This window comes from Hipposideros armiger, unplaced genomic scaffold, assembly GCF_001890085.2.
Source record: "Hipposideros armiger isolate ML-2016 unplaced genomic scaffold, ASM189008v1 scaffold_267, whole genome shotgun sequence".
NCBI classification, from domain to species: Eukaryota; Metazoa; Chordata; class Mammalia; order Chiroptera; family Hipposideridae; genus Hipposideros; species Hipposideros armiger.
This window is the reverse complement of record NW_017731617.1, coordinates 1,415,812-1,433,644: the sequence shown is the minus strand read 5'-3', so window position 1 is coordinate 1,433,644 and position 17,833 is coordinate 1,415,812. Positions and strand designations below refer to the sequence as shown.

General features: G+C 44.8%; 1 protein-coding gene across 1 annotated transcript in view; it reads left to right on the top strand.

Annotated features, from left to right (window-relative positions):
* The window catches only part of ASTN2 (astrotactin 2), a gene marked incomplete at its 5' end in the record, with an annotated part of 619,820 nt that extends 602,656 nt beyond the window's left edge, over positions 1-17,164 (top strand). Inside the window, 3 exons of the mRNA XM_019656843.1 lie at positions 1,259-1,359; positions 3,105-3,288; positions 16,338-17,164. Of these exons, the coding sequence (XP_019512388.1) occupies positions 1,259-1,359; positions 3,105-3,288; positions 16,338-16,575 (523 nt within the window). The remainder of the gene's footprint in view (positions 1-1,258; positions 1,360-3,104; positions 3,289-16,337) is intronic.
* Positions 17,165-17,833: the final 669 nt, after the last annotated feature.

Genomic DNA, 17,833 nt, shown 5'->3' with positions numbered 1-17,833 from the left:
TCTTCCCACTCCATGCTACCGCCGCTATTCTTGAAGGCCAGTGAAAGAAGACTGCATGACAAAGATACGGCACGCAGATGCTCAACCCTTCTATTCAGATTGTGCCTGACCTGCAAGGCTCACCTCCTCTTGGAAGTCTTCTCTACTCCTTAGGCTTTGTTCAAACACTGTGCTTGGAAACCTGGAGGTGTGAAGGGCCAGAGAGCCTTCTCAAGGTAGGCCAGAGGATAATGACTGCTCTAGAAAGAATTCTGTGCCCCTGATCGGGCCTGAATCCATCAGGTCTGCAGTTTATCGGCTCTCCCATTCTAATGCCACCCTGGTTTACTCTTCCCCCAATACAGCGTGGAGCCTCAGGTGACACCACAGAAAGGTGGAGCATGCCTTGGACCTAAAATGACTCCAAGACTCCCTATCATGGCGCACAGCGTCCCCACTGACCTTCCACCACATCTCATTTTGCTCCAGCCACACCAGCTGCCTATTCCTCCAAGAGTCTGGGATCCTTCTCTCAGGGCCTTTGCACTTACTGCCTTCCCTGTCTGGAGGGCTATTCCCCTCGGCCTTCCTCCCATAAACCAGTTCCTTCTCATTGTTCAGTGCTCAGCTCACACTTTCTCTCCACAGGAGCCCTTCATGGACAAACCTGTCGAAAGCACCCACAACCCCCTCCACATTAGTCTTTTTCACATTATCCTATCACATTACCTTTCATATTATCTAACATTTTGTTTACTTTGCGACTAGCTTGATGCAAGCAGGGACCTTGACTCTTTTGCTCATCTTTAGAACCTTAGCATCTAAAGTAATTCCTGGCACATAGTTAAGGCTCAGTAAATATTTGTTAAGTAAGTGACTGAAATAACAGATAAGTGAGTATATCCAGCTATACAGGACAGCACTGGGATTCACTTCTCAAGCCCTGGACTGAGACTGCTCTGTTCCTCTGTAACTGAGACGGTGGAAAGAGGCACAGTCTAAGCCTCAGTTTCCTCATTTGTGGAATGTAGGTGATAATATCCATGCCTTCTAGGCCTGCTCACTTGTAAATTAAGAGATCAAGATTAACGTGCCCAGGAGGCAGTTGCTGCTCAGTAAATGCTTTGTCATCATCATCCTTGTTTCCAAACCATTCCTCCTGCAGCCTGAGTGTTCTCCACCACCTCTGTGCTATGAGTTTTCGCCTCTCCTTGTGTTGATTGTCCAGGGCCTTCTCTGAAGTCACAGCCCGGTGCTCTGTTTCTTTGCTACACTACAGGTTCACTCTGTATGCTGTGGATACACGAGGGAGGCACTCGGAGGTCAGCACGGTGACCCTGAGAACAGCGTGTCCGCTGGTTGATGACAATAAGGCAGAAGGTAGGTGACTCATTTCTTCACTTCCCAGATAACTCCCATATTATTTCTCTCTAAGCTCTGCGCCCAATAGTCACTAACCACCACTGCTTTTCCCACACATATTGGCATTAAAGAAGACAGTGAACGGACTGAAGGGGCACGAGGAATGTAGAGCTCAAGTAATCAAAGCCACGAAAGAAATCAAGAGTGGCCAGCAATATCTTTGCCAGTGGAAAGACTTGCTCCTCTTTTATAGAGTTTCTCTAAGTCTTGCCTTAGAGGCAATGCATGAGGGAGGGCCAGAGCCCACAACTGTATCCTAGCCCTTGGCCTAGACTTCTTAGAGACCGATCACTTTCTTCCACTTCAGCGTCCAGGGGAGCTGGCAAATGGGTGGCACCCGGAAGACCACTGCACCTTGCTGTGCCCATGCAGACATCATTAGCTCATCACAGCACACTTTCCCACCTATAGCTCAAGGATGGCTTCAGCATTCTCAGCATAGAACTATAGTCCGTGACTCTCGGTCAAGAGTTTGATCAGCAAGATTAAACCTTTTTTGCTGTCCCTGATCCATGAAGTTGTAAATATCAGACTGTATGTCTGAAAAACATAGAACTGATCCATCGGACCCACCATACACTTTGTTCTCAGGAAACGTGTAGATGTAGCCTTTACATCAGCACTGGTAACGATGGCACAGTAGCTCTCAAGTCCTGGTGGCTCACTTCAAGTTGAGCAAGTCCTTCCTGAGGGCCCTGGTAAAGGAACGCAGAAGAGATATGGTCTCCACCTTTTAGGATTTCACATTCCAGAGGGAGAGACAGACATGTCTACAAAAGACTCAGTCGTAAGCTGGATAATAAATGTTTTTTATGCTATTAGATGAGAGGAGATGGTGAGCTATTGAGTTTCAAAAGCAAGGGGATTTGAGGCATTTTCCTGATAATTTATTATTATTATTATTATTATTATTATTATTATTATATTATTATTATTTTAAAGTAGCACATGCACATGGTTAAAAAAAGCATAAAGGCCATAAAAATCAGAGTAGAAAATAGTGCAAATTAAATGCTCCTGTCCTCCTGACCCCAAGTCCCCCAGAGTCTCCTAGAGGCAACTGGTGTTAGGCAGTGCCTTGAGGACATATATAAGTTTTGATCAGAGTCTTCAAAGATGAAAAAAAAATGTGCTTTTTACTCAGGAGAGCAGCCCATGATGATTTAAGTTACATCGATTGTAGGAGTGGCTGAAGGAGTGTGAATGGCATGAAGAGGCTGGAGTTTCTTGGAAAGATTTTTGAATGAAGACCTATCAGACATGATCACAAAAATATGTTGGAACTATGACAGTGGGGAGACAGAGGGAGACTGTCGAGATGAGCCCAAGACAGTTTACTTAAGCTTCTGCACTTGTTTGAAAATTTTGGTTACACTGTGGATGCAAAACTTATGTGAACAATGAAACTTACAATGATGCGAGTAACTGTGTGCCAGGTCCTGTGACAAGTACTTTACCTACACTTTTTGAGTTTCCTCCTCCTAGTGTACCTCAGAATAGACATCTTTGTCTCCAGTTGATAGCTAGGGAAACTAAACACAGCTAGTCAATGAGATATTCAGAATGGAATTAAGGCCTGTCTGCCCCCAAAGACCATGCTTGTGAACTCCTGCACACATACGCCTTCCTTCTTCTGAGACTTGTTTCCATCTTCACCTTGTCTTACTGTCCAGTGATCTGTGCCTGCATTTCTTCCCCCTCAGAGATAGCTGACAAGATCTACAATCTGTACAATGGGTACACGAGTGGAAAGGAACAGCAGACCGCCTACAACACGCTGATGGAGGTCTCAGCCTCGATGCTGTTTCGTGTTCAGCACCATTACAACTCTCACTACGAGAAGTTTGGTGACTTTGTCTGGAGGAGTGAAGATGAACTGGGGCCCAGGTATGAGCACATGAGTGTGAGTGGAGGGGTAAATTATTCTTGCTTCCATTTGGCTTTACTGAGAATGAGCGTCATCAAATAAATAAGGGTGGCAATCACCTTAGTCATGCCAGGGCTAGATGGAGATGAGAAATGGGCAAGGAGAAAATGAATCTTGGAATTTTAGCTTCTTGGACTCCTGGAATGTCAGATAACAGAGACATATCAGTGCTCTTGTGATCACTCTCTTGCTCAACTTCCACTTCCAATTTTAGAGATGGAAACCTTAGGCTCCTTGAGGGGATGTGTCCTAACCAAGATCACAGAGGGGGCACAGTGGGAGGGACATGGCCCCTAACCCAGGGCTCATCCCACTCTTCCATAGAAGTCTGAGTTTTTCTGGAATGAAGGCCAATAGTGATGATGACTAGATACATTCATAGATGCAACACGTATTTAGGCATGCTTTTTGTCGCCATCAGTTAACTATGCAGCCGTTGTTCTAGGTGCCACGGAGGATTCAAACATCACTAAGAGATGACATCATCTGAAGCTTAGTAAAGTAGTACATGAAAAGGTGGCTGTATCTCATGCCTTGCACCTAACAATATTTGTTCATTTACTTACTTATTCAGCACAAACTTAGCAGCGCCTCTTACATGTTGGTGGTTGACCATGCAGTAGTAAAAAGGTAGAAGTTGCCCCTACCTCAGCATAGTTTAGTGTTGCCGGTAATTAAACAAGCAATTGCAAAGAATAGGAATAACAAGTGTCTTGATAGCAGAAGACTAGGGCTCTTTGTGGAGGCAAAGCATAGGCACCTAGTGTAGGTAACCCAGTGAAGGCTTCCCCGAGAGCTGAGACTGAGACGTAAAAGGTGAGCAGGGGTCAGGCCAATGGAGGGAGCGGAAGATTGGAGGGTTTTGAGCAGAGGGACTCGCCAGGGCAAATGCCAGAGGTGATAACATTACATTAGACCAGGGTTTTAAACTCTCTCAAATTTTGATGATTTGCCTGCGACGTTTATGATTTTTGCAATATCACCATACTATATGTACTTAATCCATCTGATAGTTCTTTCTGAGATTCATTTTTTTTTATTGAGAATGTCTTTGAAAAGAAAGCACTGTATTGTCTTGTGAAGAGAAATGTGGCACCAACTAACTTCAATAGAAAATGAAACCTAAACGTTCAACACAATGCAAAACAATACAGTAAAATAAAATAATAAAATAAAATAGTTCCATTGCTGCAGAACCCAAGGCTCACCCTTTAAAAAGGGAGATTCGCAAGTGTCAGAGAAGTACTAAAGACATAGCCCCGAACCAAAACTTTTTTTTTTGTAAGTAATCTGGTGGAAGCGAAGAGAATGAAAAAGGGACTCTAGCTGCTTTTCCCAGTGTGAGTCACTGTTGTTGAATATTGGGTCTATGATCATCTTGTGTACCCCCTAAACTCTTTCCCTCTGCCCCAGGGGAACCCCTCCACTTTGGTAAACACTGCAGAGGAGCTGAAAGAATTCCCATGTAGTTGGAGCAAAGTGTGTGACAGCAGGAGCGTAAAAGATAAGAAGGGCAGGTCAGCAGGGGCCAGGCCTGAATGCCAGCTAAGTAGGGTTAAAGAGTTTGGATTATCTCCCTAGGGTAACTGGAAGCTTTTCAAGTGTTTTTCACAGGGGGGGGGGGCGATATTATCAGATCTTTAAGAGGGAAACATTGGCTGACTCCACACAGGAGGGAGGCCTGAGGCCCTAGAGGCTGTTGTGATAACCAGGAGAGACAGTGTGGTCTCTCCTGTGTGGTTCTAGGCCGGGATAGTATCAGTTTCGTTGGAGAGGATTGCATGAGTTCCTGCAATACTTAGTGGACAACACGTTGTGCTTTAGAGAGCTTTAAAATGTCCCTGTAAGCTGGACAAAGTAGGGTATCCTCCCCATTTTATAAATGATAAGGGATCGGAGGCCCCACGGGGGAGTAAATGAGCTGCCCAGGGTGGCACAGTGTTGTTGTTTTTTTATGTGTAGAGCCTGGCTTTGCCCTGAGCTCTAACTCTGAGCCCTTATAACACTTGTAATAACCCTCCAAGAATTTGAGGCCCTCCAGGAGAGACATGAGGGCTTGGTCAAAGGATACAGGGGTAGCCTCCTGGGTTGGGCCTTATCTGTTCTGTTAGGTCCTGGACTGTAACTTTCTTCCTTTAACATGAAAGGAAGGTTCTTTAGATAAAAGATTAAAGAGGGCAGACAGACAAGCAGAAGCACAGAGCCCCAGATGAAAGCTGCCATCTTGCCCGTGGACAGGGAAAGGCCTTCCACTGTGCCGAGCTGTCCCACAGGGCCCAGGGAGTGTGTGTGGAAGCCAGACCAGAACTCCACTCCCGACTTTGTCCTTATAATCTTCAGGGGTCCTTTATGACCCTCCAGGACATAAATCTTCTGGAAAGGCTGCCCGGCCGCCCACAGAGGCAGCACAGCCCACTCAGTAATGGACTGTGATAACCCGCTAACCTCTGGCCAACTAGACACCAGCCACTGTCTGCCCGTCCCCACCACAGCTTCCTCCGCCTTTGGTCTTTCCAGCCTCTGGAGGGCATCTGACATTCCTCCAACATCCCACCCTGGCATGTCAGCAGGAATCCAGGCAGATGCATCCTAATTCATCCTGGCTCTGCTGATAAACTCACTGAGCAATCTTGAGTGCTGGTTCTCTCTGGCCCTCAGTCTCCTATAAAGTGGTCAGGTTGAGCTAGCACAGTAAATATACATATCTATATATACATATATATATATACATATATATAGATAGATAGATAGATAGATATCTATATATATATATAGGCTGTGAACCATTTGTTTTCTAAACAAATCTTACATAGAACCCAGGTCTTAGCTAGAATGTCATCTCCTTGGAATAGCTTTAATATTTCTACTCATTCACTCTATCACACCCTCATGTTTTAATCCTCTGCATTGTCTCTACTATTGATAATTTTAGTATTCTATATTGCATATGTCTTACTTATGTGTTATCTCCCTTCCCCACTACAATGTCAGTTTATGTATAGCTACTGATCCTTTATGTCCTATTCACTCTTGTTAGTAGGCGCTGAATTATTACTTGTTGAATAATTGGGGAATGAGATGAGTGAATGTGTGGACCAGGTGACTACAGAGTCACTCTGGTAGAAGCTAGAGTGGGTGGTTTGGAGTCATACCTGCCAGGTTTCCTCTTCAACTCCCCTCCAATACCAGGGGTCCCATTGGTCTCTCTGAGCTGTCAAGGATCTATAGATCACAGCTGGAAACAACTGAATTCCATGAACTCTAAGGTCTTTGTAGCTATTAAAAACACACACACACACACACAAAAACAGCATTCTAAAAAACGCATTTTCCTTGCAAATAGTAAGAAACTTGAGGAGACCTCACTTCATTAAATTATTGATTCATCAATGCATTTAATGCTGTGCTTTGGGCTGGAAATACCTGAGTGAAGACAGCTCCTGCCTTTACAAGACTCAGTATCTAGTGAGAAAAAAACCGTTCAATAGGTAGTTGCAGTGTAACAAGAAGCATGCTATAAAAAGAGGGTGGGAAGTGTGTTTCAGAGCAGTGCTTCTCAAACTTTGTAATGTGCATGAGAATCACCTGGGGGGGCTTATTAAAATTCAGATTCACTCAGTGGGCTGGGGTGGGCCTGAGAGTCTGCATTTCTAGCAAGCTCTTGGGTGGTGCCAAAGCTTCGGGTCCAAAAGCACACTTTGAATGACAAGGTCCTGGATGCTGAGAGCTGGCACAGCTCATCCAGGCCCGGAATGCAAAGAAGAATTTCTGGAGAAGAAAGTGAAGTGCATGCTTAGAATTAAAGGATGAATAGGAGTCTTGCAGGTTGAAGATAGAGAGCGTCTCATCAGAAGGAGCAACCACTGCAAAGACAGCAGAGGGCTTGGCAAGAGAACATACTTCAGTCAAGATGTACAGATCTCACTGCGGCAGAGAGTTCAAGGTGAGAAGGAAATGTTAAAAAACAAGGCTGGAGAGTTCAGCAGGGGCCACATCACAGTGGCTCTTATGAGCCCTGTCTGGAGTTTCTTCTTTCTCCCAGCAGCTGGGTAAAGATTTTAAACAGAGGAACAATTTGGGCATATGTGCCATGCCTCTCAAAGGTTAGCTAGTGTGTAGAACCTTAGTGTAAAGGAGAGAGAGTACGACTGCTCTGGGGTCAGGAGCCTCGGGTTCATGTCCTAGCTTTGGATCCACACACTGTGTGAGCTGGCACAAATTCCATCCCATTCTGGGCCTCATTTATTACATTAAAAGACTGGATCCCAAAGTCCCTTCCAGCTGGGAAGCCAAGGAACCATCAAGCCCTGAAGGTCATGGAGACTGGAGAACAGGCATACCATGAACATCCTTTCACCTCCAGCCCAGCAGGTCCTGTTTCTCGGGGACCTACGGTGGCTAGGGTGATAAGAGCACTTCCCAGGAGCATCCTGAGGGCTCATATCATGGGATGAGCTTTAGTAGGATCCTCTTGGTCTGTTGTCACCAAATCTCCGGATCTGTGGTCACATACCGCCATAACATTTAGTGACAAAAGAGCATCTCTTACCTCTGCCTAATAAATCTATCAGGCCAATGTCCTCCAGAGCCTGGTTCCTGTGGCAACCACAGGTTACTTCAAACAGCTGCTCAGAGAAGACCCGCTGGCACCCAGCTGTCCCAGCCATGTGGTTCCTATTAGGATACTTGAAAAGCTGAGCTCATAGGTAGCCAGGAACCAGAATTTTCTCTCGTCAGAACATCCTTGACCATTCTCGGGCATCTCAATTCTCTGTTATATTTGACTAAAATGGTAGCGTAGGGAGAAGAGAGTATGCACTTGAAGAGATTTTGTTTCAGTGGAATTGATCTGTCTAGACTAGGAAGGGTGTATTTATGATGCCAACCCCTCTTGTTCCCATGGCAGACATTGCTACTACATCAGAAATCATCACAGGCTTGGTTCAGCCTGGCATCTTTCTTAACATCACCAGACAGGAAGAGGAAGCTTTGCTCATCTGAGTAGCTGGCACATTCTATGGGCACAGTTGCTGTGTCCTTAGTGAAAATAATCAAGCCTGGGATGTTACTGTGCATTCTTTTTTTTGTGTGCATTCTTTCGGTCCAAGATTATCTGAGCTTCTTCCTTAGAAAACTGGGATTAAAATCTCTTGGAATTTCTAGCACATTGGGGAGAAGAGCAAACTTAGGCCTCCAGAGCTCTATTCTTATATAATATCAGATACACTTTTAAATTTTTCCAGCATATTTTGATACTTCTGAAATCAGGATGGATGACGCACAGTGGATGTGCACATTGAGTGTTGTACTCTTTCTTCTGGATGAGTTGTTTTTAAATCAGTGGTATCTCTTATCATTGAAGCTGTTTTAGAATGGGTAAATACAAATGGCACACACTGTGACTTTTGAATAGGTGTCCCATAGATCCATTTCCACACTGATTATATAGCAAAATGGGTGATTAGCTCGAAGTCTCTATCAGTTCCAAACTGAAATCGTTTTGAGTTCGTTGAGATGCAAGGCATTCTTACCATCAGTTTAGGAATGGAATCTTGGGAAAGTCTCGTGGTTTCTTATAAGAGAATGAGGAGAAGACAAAGCCAAATGTAAATGCTGTCACATTTCAAACGTAGTAGTGAGGATATATGCACAGGGGCAGTCCCTGGCCTTCTGGTTATCTGTTTAGTGGGGATGGTCTGAGGTTAAATTTGATGTGGATTTATTCTGAAAAATAACCCCAGTGAACTACTGGGAAGCCATAAAACCATGGTTTTATTGCACAAATCCATATCACCAGCTTCAAAATAATGTATGGAAACATGTTTTCAAGTGTAAATACCTTGATTGTATTTTGTTCTTAAAGTAATTCTTGCTCATTCTCTAACATTCAAATGATGAGTGTAATATAAAATTGAAAATGTAAAGTTTGCACCTCTGAGCCTTATCATCCCAGCCCAGAGACAAAATCGTTAACAGTGTGCACATACCTTTCCAGATTTAGATATGGATGTGGCACAGATATGTATATGAACGGGGAAAGTGGTAGGCTTAAGGATACTCATATGTCCACATCTAAAAGCTCAGCTCCATTTCTGTCAATTCTGCTTGTTTATCAAGTATATACACTAGGTTCTATTATCTGACTGTTGACACTTAACAATACAAGCCTTTTCCCATGGATGCATATATGTAAATATATTGTGTTTTTGAAGATCCCTTTACCATGCAATTATATGAATTTAGTCCTCTGTTAAAGACCAACTAGGTTTCTTCCAGCTTCTTTGCTATTATCAACAAATCTGCATAAACATTTTGCCCACTTGCCTGGTTATTTTCTAAGGTCCACATGATGCTCTTATGACCTTTAATTCCCTTTATCCACCCCTGCTAGAGAATTGCTATGTTTTGAAAGCTAAAGACTAAGAATTTCCTCAGTTCCAATCAACTCCCGCTTCTTGTGCAATCAGGAGCTAGACACCAAAGGAATTGTACACTGTTTAAGAATCAGGTGGGAAATATTAATTGAGCACCTGTTATGGGCCCGATCATTTATATGTCATTTCATCTGAACAATTGATTTTGAAGTTTAAGCAACAGAGTCAGTGAAGCTAAGTAAGTTGTTCAAGGTTACACAGCTAATAAGTGTCAGAGCCCAAATGCAAAGCATCATCTTCTGATTGCAAACCAGTGTCCTGTGCATTATAATATGTTTCCCCCCAATATATGTGTACAACCAAGGGAGAATGTACTATGAGTCTCAACAGAGAAGTAGACAAAATGCTTCAGCAACAAAGGGAAAAACGTGACTTATGATAGCTGGGAAGATCCGAAAGACCTCCTGAAGATGAAATTTTAGCATGACTGTGAAGCACGAATAGACTTCAATGAATGTGCTTTTCTCATCTCAGTGTTTTGGCAATTGTGTCACACCAGGTTCTGTTTTGAAGTGCTCATCAGATGCTCCACAGATGGTATTTCTCTGTGAATCAAACCCCTGATTCCTTTTAGATAAAAAGCACATAAACAAAAACAACAAAAACCTACTCCAACTCCTACTACCCTTAGACTCTGCTATGTCCTAAATGTTTGTGTCCCCCCCCCCAAAATTTGCATGTTAAAGCTGAATCCCCAATGTGATGGTCTTAGGAGGTGGGGCCTTTGGGAGGTGATTAGGTCTGAGGGTGGAGCTCTCACAGATGGCATTAGTGCTCTTAAAAATGAGGCCGCAGAGATCCTTTGCCCCTTTTATCATGTAAGGACACAGTGAGAAAGTGCCATCTCTGAACCAGGAAGTGGGCCCTCACCAACCACCACACTGTACCTGCTGGTGCAATGATCTTGGGTTTCTCAGCCTCCAGAGCTGTAAGAAAATATTTTTTTCTTGCTTTTAAGCCACCCCATCTGGGTGGTATTTTGTTATAGCAGCCCGAATAGACTAAGACAGACCTCCTGATTTGATCATCTCTAGTGAGGCGGAACCCACGGGAGGAAATATGGAAAGACTCATTCTACTTTTACAGGACTCTGATGTTAAATTTTTTATTGATTCAAAATGTACCTTCTGTCAGTTTGGCTTGATCAATAACCCTTGGGAGCCTTGCAGCAGAGATGTGAGATCCTCTTCTCTCACTCTGTTGACCCTGGTTGAATCAAACGACCAGCCTCAGGCTCACCTTTACCGTCTGAAGACTGGGCATGAAGTACCCACTTTAGAATTGTGGTGGTGAGAGTTATATGTAAGATGATGCTGCACAGGGTTTCTGGCACACAGCAGGTAACCAATTATAGTCATTGTCACCCCTGACCCTCCGTTTCTCCCACCTCCTGTGTTCGGTTACTAGAACAACAGAACCATTTGCCTTGAATCCCCCCTTCAGTGAACACTCCATTCATGCTTTCAGCACTTCCTCAGAAGACTTCCTTTTGAGATGACCTACAGCACCATGACCTGGCTGCAGTTTGCATATGTCGCTCTTACCAGAAGTGACCGGGGTTCTCCAGATGCGGCTTGACCAGGCCAGCATGCATCAAGTTCTTCCTTCCCTTCACCTGCCCTCTCCACTTCTGGGGGCTGTAGTCCAGTTTTTCTGTAACCACGTCATGTCCTTGGCTTTCCGTGGAACTTGAGGTCAACTAGCACAGAGAACATTTAAGCTCAACGCAAGGAGGCAGGGACGAAGGAGAGAGTCCAGTAGGGACGTTTCCTTATTGTCTCTTCTTTTTCTCCCCATTCCAAGGGCCCCTCGGAGAGTAGGTCTCTGTCCGATAACTGTGTCAACAGCTGATTGGGTATAGTGCTGGGAATAGAATATTGGTCAAAGGTTCTACAATTCCCTGCGAAGTAACATTTGATCCCGGCCCCCGACTCCTTCACAAGCCATCCCAGTCTCAATCTCGCCTGCGAATACCACCATAAATTAATACGTGCTGTCCCTCCTTTCTCTCTTGCTTCATATCCCAGCAGGCTTGAGCTCTGCCTGCAATGAGGAAGATTTCATTTCCGGTTTTTGAGACAAGTGGTCACTCTGACCTCCGATCTCTCCCTCCAGGGAACGCTTGGAGCATGCCCAGCCTTAGATTTATGGATCGCTACCACTTACAATTTATTACCCAGCACTCCCGCCTTTGGTCTCTCACTCCCCCTCCTCCTCTCCAGCCTTTGAGCATCTCCAGTCCTTCGCTCTCCATGGCTTTACCCTCTGAATTCTCCTGTTTGTTGTCTAAATGCAAACCAAAGTGTTGAGGCATTGTAGATGGTGCAAAAAGCCTGGGGCAGTTAAGCAAACTGACATTAGTGTAGTGCCTATTATGTACGTATTCCTGTGCTGGATTCCTATGGCAGTCATTTCATTTCAGCCTAGTAACAGCCCTACAAGATAAGCATCTCTGTTCCTCTTTACAAATGAGGAAATTGAGGGTCATAGAGGAGAAATGACTTGCCCTAATGGGCTCTGGTGCCTGTGTGCTCTCTATTATAATATGCTATGCCAACATTTAGTGAGAACTAAGCAAATTACCCAGGTCATCTGATCTTCCCCCCCAACCACTGTTACTGTTCCCATTTTACTGGTGTGGTAGCTAAGAGTGGCATTGAAGAACTCGCTCATCATCCACATAGGCACTGAGTCATAGAGCTAAGATTTGAATCTGGGGCTTCAGAGCCAAATATTCCATCTCATCTCTATACAATGAGGACCCCTCGTTCTAGCTTTGCCTTGGTAACTAACTTAAGCCTATCCTTTACACAAACAGTTTTCTTGCTTCCAAATCTTAGTTTCCCCATCCATACAAAAGTAGGCTTGGTCCAGTTGCATTCCAGGATTCTCTTGGAGGAAGTGGCTGGGCGTGTGAAGACCAAACATTTGGACGTGTTGGAGAAATTGCCCTTTCCTAATTTGTGTTTGGGGCTTACTTTTGTGACTGGATCCGCCAATGACGAGCCATTGCCCCACAGAGAAAATACTTCACCGTGGTTTAGATGATTCTGGATGGTCTCATCTCTGCCAAACCAGCTGGTCTCTTATCCATCCTTTGCATTGACCATTTCAAACAATTGATGGCTTATGCTGTCTCCAGTCTAACTTTGGAGGAGCTATTCCCTCTGCCTCCCTATCTACCTCAAAATGTGTTTAATCATTGAAGACCTAGCTTAGATGTTAGTTACATCCTTAAGATTTTCCTGTGCCCCTAAATGAATGATTAGGTGTCCACTTTATATATTCCCATAACACCTAGCATGTTCTTCAACTCAGCACTCTGCCCCTAAATTAGAGGCTATTTCTTGTCTGTCTGTCTCCTTTGTCTCCAATCTGTTAGCCATTGACTAACAAAGATGCTCAAGACTGAAATCAGTAACAAATGATGATGGTAGTGGCAGTGGGGGTGATGATGAGATGCCTACTATGTGCCAAACACCTTCCTAAGAGTTTTACATGTATTAACTTATGTAATCCTCACTATAAGCCTATTAGGTGGGCAAATGTTGTTCCCTTTTTATAAATGAGGAAACACAAAGACTAAGTAGCTTTTTGAAAGCCCAGAGAGAAAATGCAAACCAGCACCCCTAAGAATGATGACCGGAAACACTTATCACCTGGATGTGTTCTCTGCCTGGTTTCTTGCTGCCAGTCTTGCCTTCCCCCAGTTCGAGTCTCCTCAAGGTAGCCAAGAAATGCTTTTGAACACTCCAGCTCTGAACCTGTTACTTTGCTGCTTAACACCCTCCAATAACTATCCTATGTACCCTCGAGACAATAATGATAATCATAGATAACTTTTATGGAGGGCTTGTTATAGATTTATTAGTGCTTTTTTGATTTGGAAAACCACCATTTGTGGTAGATACAGTACAGGTATTATTCCCATTTTATGGATAAGGAAACTGAGGCACAACTGGTTAAATAATTCTGTCACAATCACAGAACTCGTAAGTGGCCAAGCCAGGATTTGAACCAAATTAGTCAGGCTCTAGAGCCTGTATGATGCACTGTTACCTTATATACCCAGTTTCTAAGCTTCAACGGCCTGGTCCCTGCCACCTCTCTTTCCCCACTAGGTTCCCACTTACACACTGGATTCCAGCCATATGTTCTCAGAACGTCTATGCCAGCGGTTCTCAACCTGTGGGTCGCGACCCCTTTGGGGGTCGAACGACCTTTTCACAGGGGTTGCCTAAGACCATCGGAAAACAAAAAGATATTTACATTGCGATTCATAACAGTAGCAAAATTACAGTTATAGAGTAGCAACGAAAATCATTTTCTGGTTGGGGGTCACCACAACATGAGGAACTGTATTAAGGGGTCACGGCATTAGGAAGGTTGAGAACTGCTGGTCTATGCAGTCCCTTATCTCTGTGCTTTGACTTATGCCTCCTGTTACGTCTTCTCCCTCTTCATTACCTGACTCCTACTCATTTATGACACTCAACACAAGCTCCCCTTCCCCTAGGATTTTTTTTTGGGATATCCCCAATGTTACCCGGGCACCTTCCTGCTTGCCCACAGGTCTTAGGCCGCCTTTTATCATTGCTCTTGCCACCTGTGTTGTCACTTAATTGTCTGTCTTTACCCACTGGGTGGGGAACTCAGCCATATAATACATGCTCAGTAAATGAGCATTAATGACTTTATCCCCTTTAACGTCACAGCAGCCCAATTTTCCAGGTGACATTCGAGACGTTAAGTAAGTTTCCCAAGGACATGGAGCTGTTAAGGAACAGATGAGAACTCAGATGAGGAGGGGTGAGAAATAAACTCCTCAGGCTCCTCTGGGGGAGGGGCCTGCCCAGGGGGAGAGAGGACTGTGGGTAGAGCGACAACTCAACTCGAATGTGATTATGAAGCTGGGAAATTCTTGGTGCCTCAGGAAATATTCCACCCAAGTGGTGAACTATACAAAGAGGACTTTTTGAAAGGTACCTCATAAATCATGCCCACAAAACGTATACACACATAAGCCCAGCCCTTTTCCAGCCGCCACGCAGGTGCCTAACACAGTCTCCCATTTGTGGGGTCTGTCGTCATAAAATGCCCTACCTCCTGGGGTCTCAGAGGGGCACGGGGAGGACAGCAGGAGAGAGCCTGTCGTTTGGCCTCTCAGGAGTCCTAGGCAGTTTGAAGACGCTAAGATGGAGAGAAGAGTAGATTCTACATGGAGACAGACACACTGACGGTGACGCCCACACTGACGGTGCGGTATGACCCAGGAAAGGGACACTCCTTTCTCTCTTGAAGCTTGTTTCCACATCTTTAATGGGAGTAGATCAGACTAGGTTATTGGTTCTCCACTGGGCTGATTTTGCTCCCCAGAGGACATTTAGCAATGTCTGGAGACAATTTTATTGTCATGGCTGGGGTGGGGTGTGCTATTGGCATCTGGTGGGCAGAGGCCCAGGGACACTGCTGAACCTCCTACAAGATAGCGCCCACACCAAAGAATTATCTGGCCCAAATGCAATAACCCTGCTTTGAAGAAACCCCGGACTCAGTGATCTTCAAGACCCTTGCTAACTTTCATTTTCTCTGCAGTCATAGCTCACCTCAAGGATCTTCTCAGTGGTGCTGCATAAAAGGCTCTAGCTAAGTTACTAATGATTACCACAGTACACAGAGATTCTTGCTGAGACTCATGTTCAGTGTGACCTTGATCCTGAGACATGGTTGTAACAATTCCTTATTATAACAGTAGCTGTTATTTCTTGGGGGCTTCCTCCGTGCCAGGCTTTGGGCATTTCTCATAGTTAATCTCCCAACCCAACCAATGGAGGAAGGTAAGACCACCCCCATTTTAGAGATGAGAAAAATGAGATACAGGGAAGTTCTGCTTTGGGCACATATGTGCTAAGGCTTTGACATAAGATTTCCAAATTGCCTGGTGGTGAGAAAAGAGTATGAGAGAATTAGAGAAGCGCAAAAGCAGTCTTGTGGGTATTCAGGTCTAGGTCCAAATGACCAATTCTAATGGCCAACTTGATGTTTTACCTTGGTCAGGTAATATCATTTCTCCCATCCTTGGGCTTTGCACTTATTAAGTGTGAGTGGAAAGAATGATGTGTTTGGGCTGTTGTAAAGATTAAATAAAATTTTTTAAATGTATGTAAAACACTTACCCAATTTCTAGCAAATTTGTTAAGTGTCAACAAATTTGAGTTATTACTTGTTATTGTTGTTCATCATTATTGTAAGAATTTCTACTTGGTCAGAGTCCCCAAGCTGGTGATGTGATCAATCCTGGGACTCTCCTATCTTAGAAGTAAAAATGCTGGGTCAGAGGGTATACCTCTTTTTCATTTTTCACACATTGCACCGTTGAAGAGGATAGGTTCTAAGGTGATTTTTGAACAGGTATTTTGAATAGGGAGAGGCAGGGGTCCTCGTCAGATCTGGAATGGATAGGAGATTATTGGGACAGGAAGTTCTCACTTGTCAGTTGACCTTTCCCCACCACTCAAAGGCTGGCGCCTTGATCTGGGCTTCTTCCTTCATCACTGTCTCTTCCCACCTTTCAGGAAGGCCCACCTGATCCTGAGGCGTCTGGAGAGGGTGAGCAGCCACTGCTCCAGCCTCCTGCGCAGCACCTACATCCAGAGCCGCGTGGACACCATGCCCTACCTTTTCTGCCGCAGTGAGGAGGTCCGACCTGCGGGTATGGTGTGGTACAGCATCCTCAAGGACACCAAAATCACGTGCGAGGAGAAGATGGTGTCCATGGCCCGAAACACGTATGGCGAGTCCAAGGGCCGGTGAGGGAGGGCACCGCCTTCCATGAGCACAGAGACTACGTGGGAGGGGGAGCAGCGCTCCTGGATCCTGGGTCCTGGGGGGGCTGGGGGACAGCTGAGGATGGGCTTGGCAAAACGAGGCTTGCCAGCAAGGCCAAAGCAAACTCTTTCTCTTGTGGATAGCCAACAGAGAACTTTGTAACCACTGGAATTATCCATTTTTCTCTGTCTTTTATTTTTTCTAAGATATTATTTGACTCTATCAACGTCTCTCCTTTTTAAACGTTTTCTTATGGATGGTGGTCAATTCTAAGGCAGGAACTTTCAGGTGGAGACCAAGCGGCCTTTCCTCTTCTTCCTCCCTGCTGCCACACTCGGCGTCCTTCCTGCCATGGACCTCTGGAGGAGACCAGTGGAGAGACAATTGGACCTCTTCAGCATCAGAAAGGAGGCCCCTAGCATTGTTGCAGTGAGGAAGCTTGGGTCTTTAGGACTTTTTTTTTCCCAGATGTTATTGAGTTTGCAGGACCCCTGCGTCTTCCTGCTGCCTGTGGGTCTGCCCAGAGTCCCTGCAGGACTTTCCATGCATTAAAAATTCCTATTGTCTCTCTTTCTGCTTGGGTAGTGTTTCTTACCAATGGGGGACCTCTGTTTATTCACTCAACAAACATTTATTCATTATCTATTATATGCTAGGCACTGGGCATGGAACTAAAGACAGAGAAGCTCCCTACTCTCTGGGGACTTACCAGCTGATGGCGTTATAGAGAAGCAATCTGGTGATTTCAGGCTGTGGTAGGGGAGAAGGGGGATTCTCTGGACTCATTGTTGGGTCATTAGACAAGCTGGAAGGGTCCTGAAATGCTTTCTTGAAAAAGTGATACCTAAGCACAAAGGATGGGGAGGAATAAGGCAGACAGAGTGAATTCAGAAGGATGAGATTTGCTCCAGGCAGACAGGACAACATGAGCAAAAGCCCAGAGAGAACAGGAAACATAATTCATTGAAGGACTGAAAGCACTTTCATTGAGAATAGAGATTGAAGTAGGAAGTAGCAAAAGGTACGGCTGGGAGCTAGGCACTTGGGAAGCCTTGGACAAAAAGTTTGACAGCATTTGAAGGAGCTGAGAGCCACTGCAGAATGTTAACAGAAGAGTGAAATAGTCAACTTGCTCTTTATGAAAAACTATTCCAGCTATAGGATGGAGAAAGCCCAAAGCAAGGGTGACTATTGTCATTTTCCAGGCAAGAGGTAATGGTAGTTTGGATTCCGCGGTCATGGG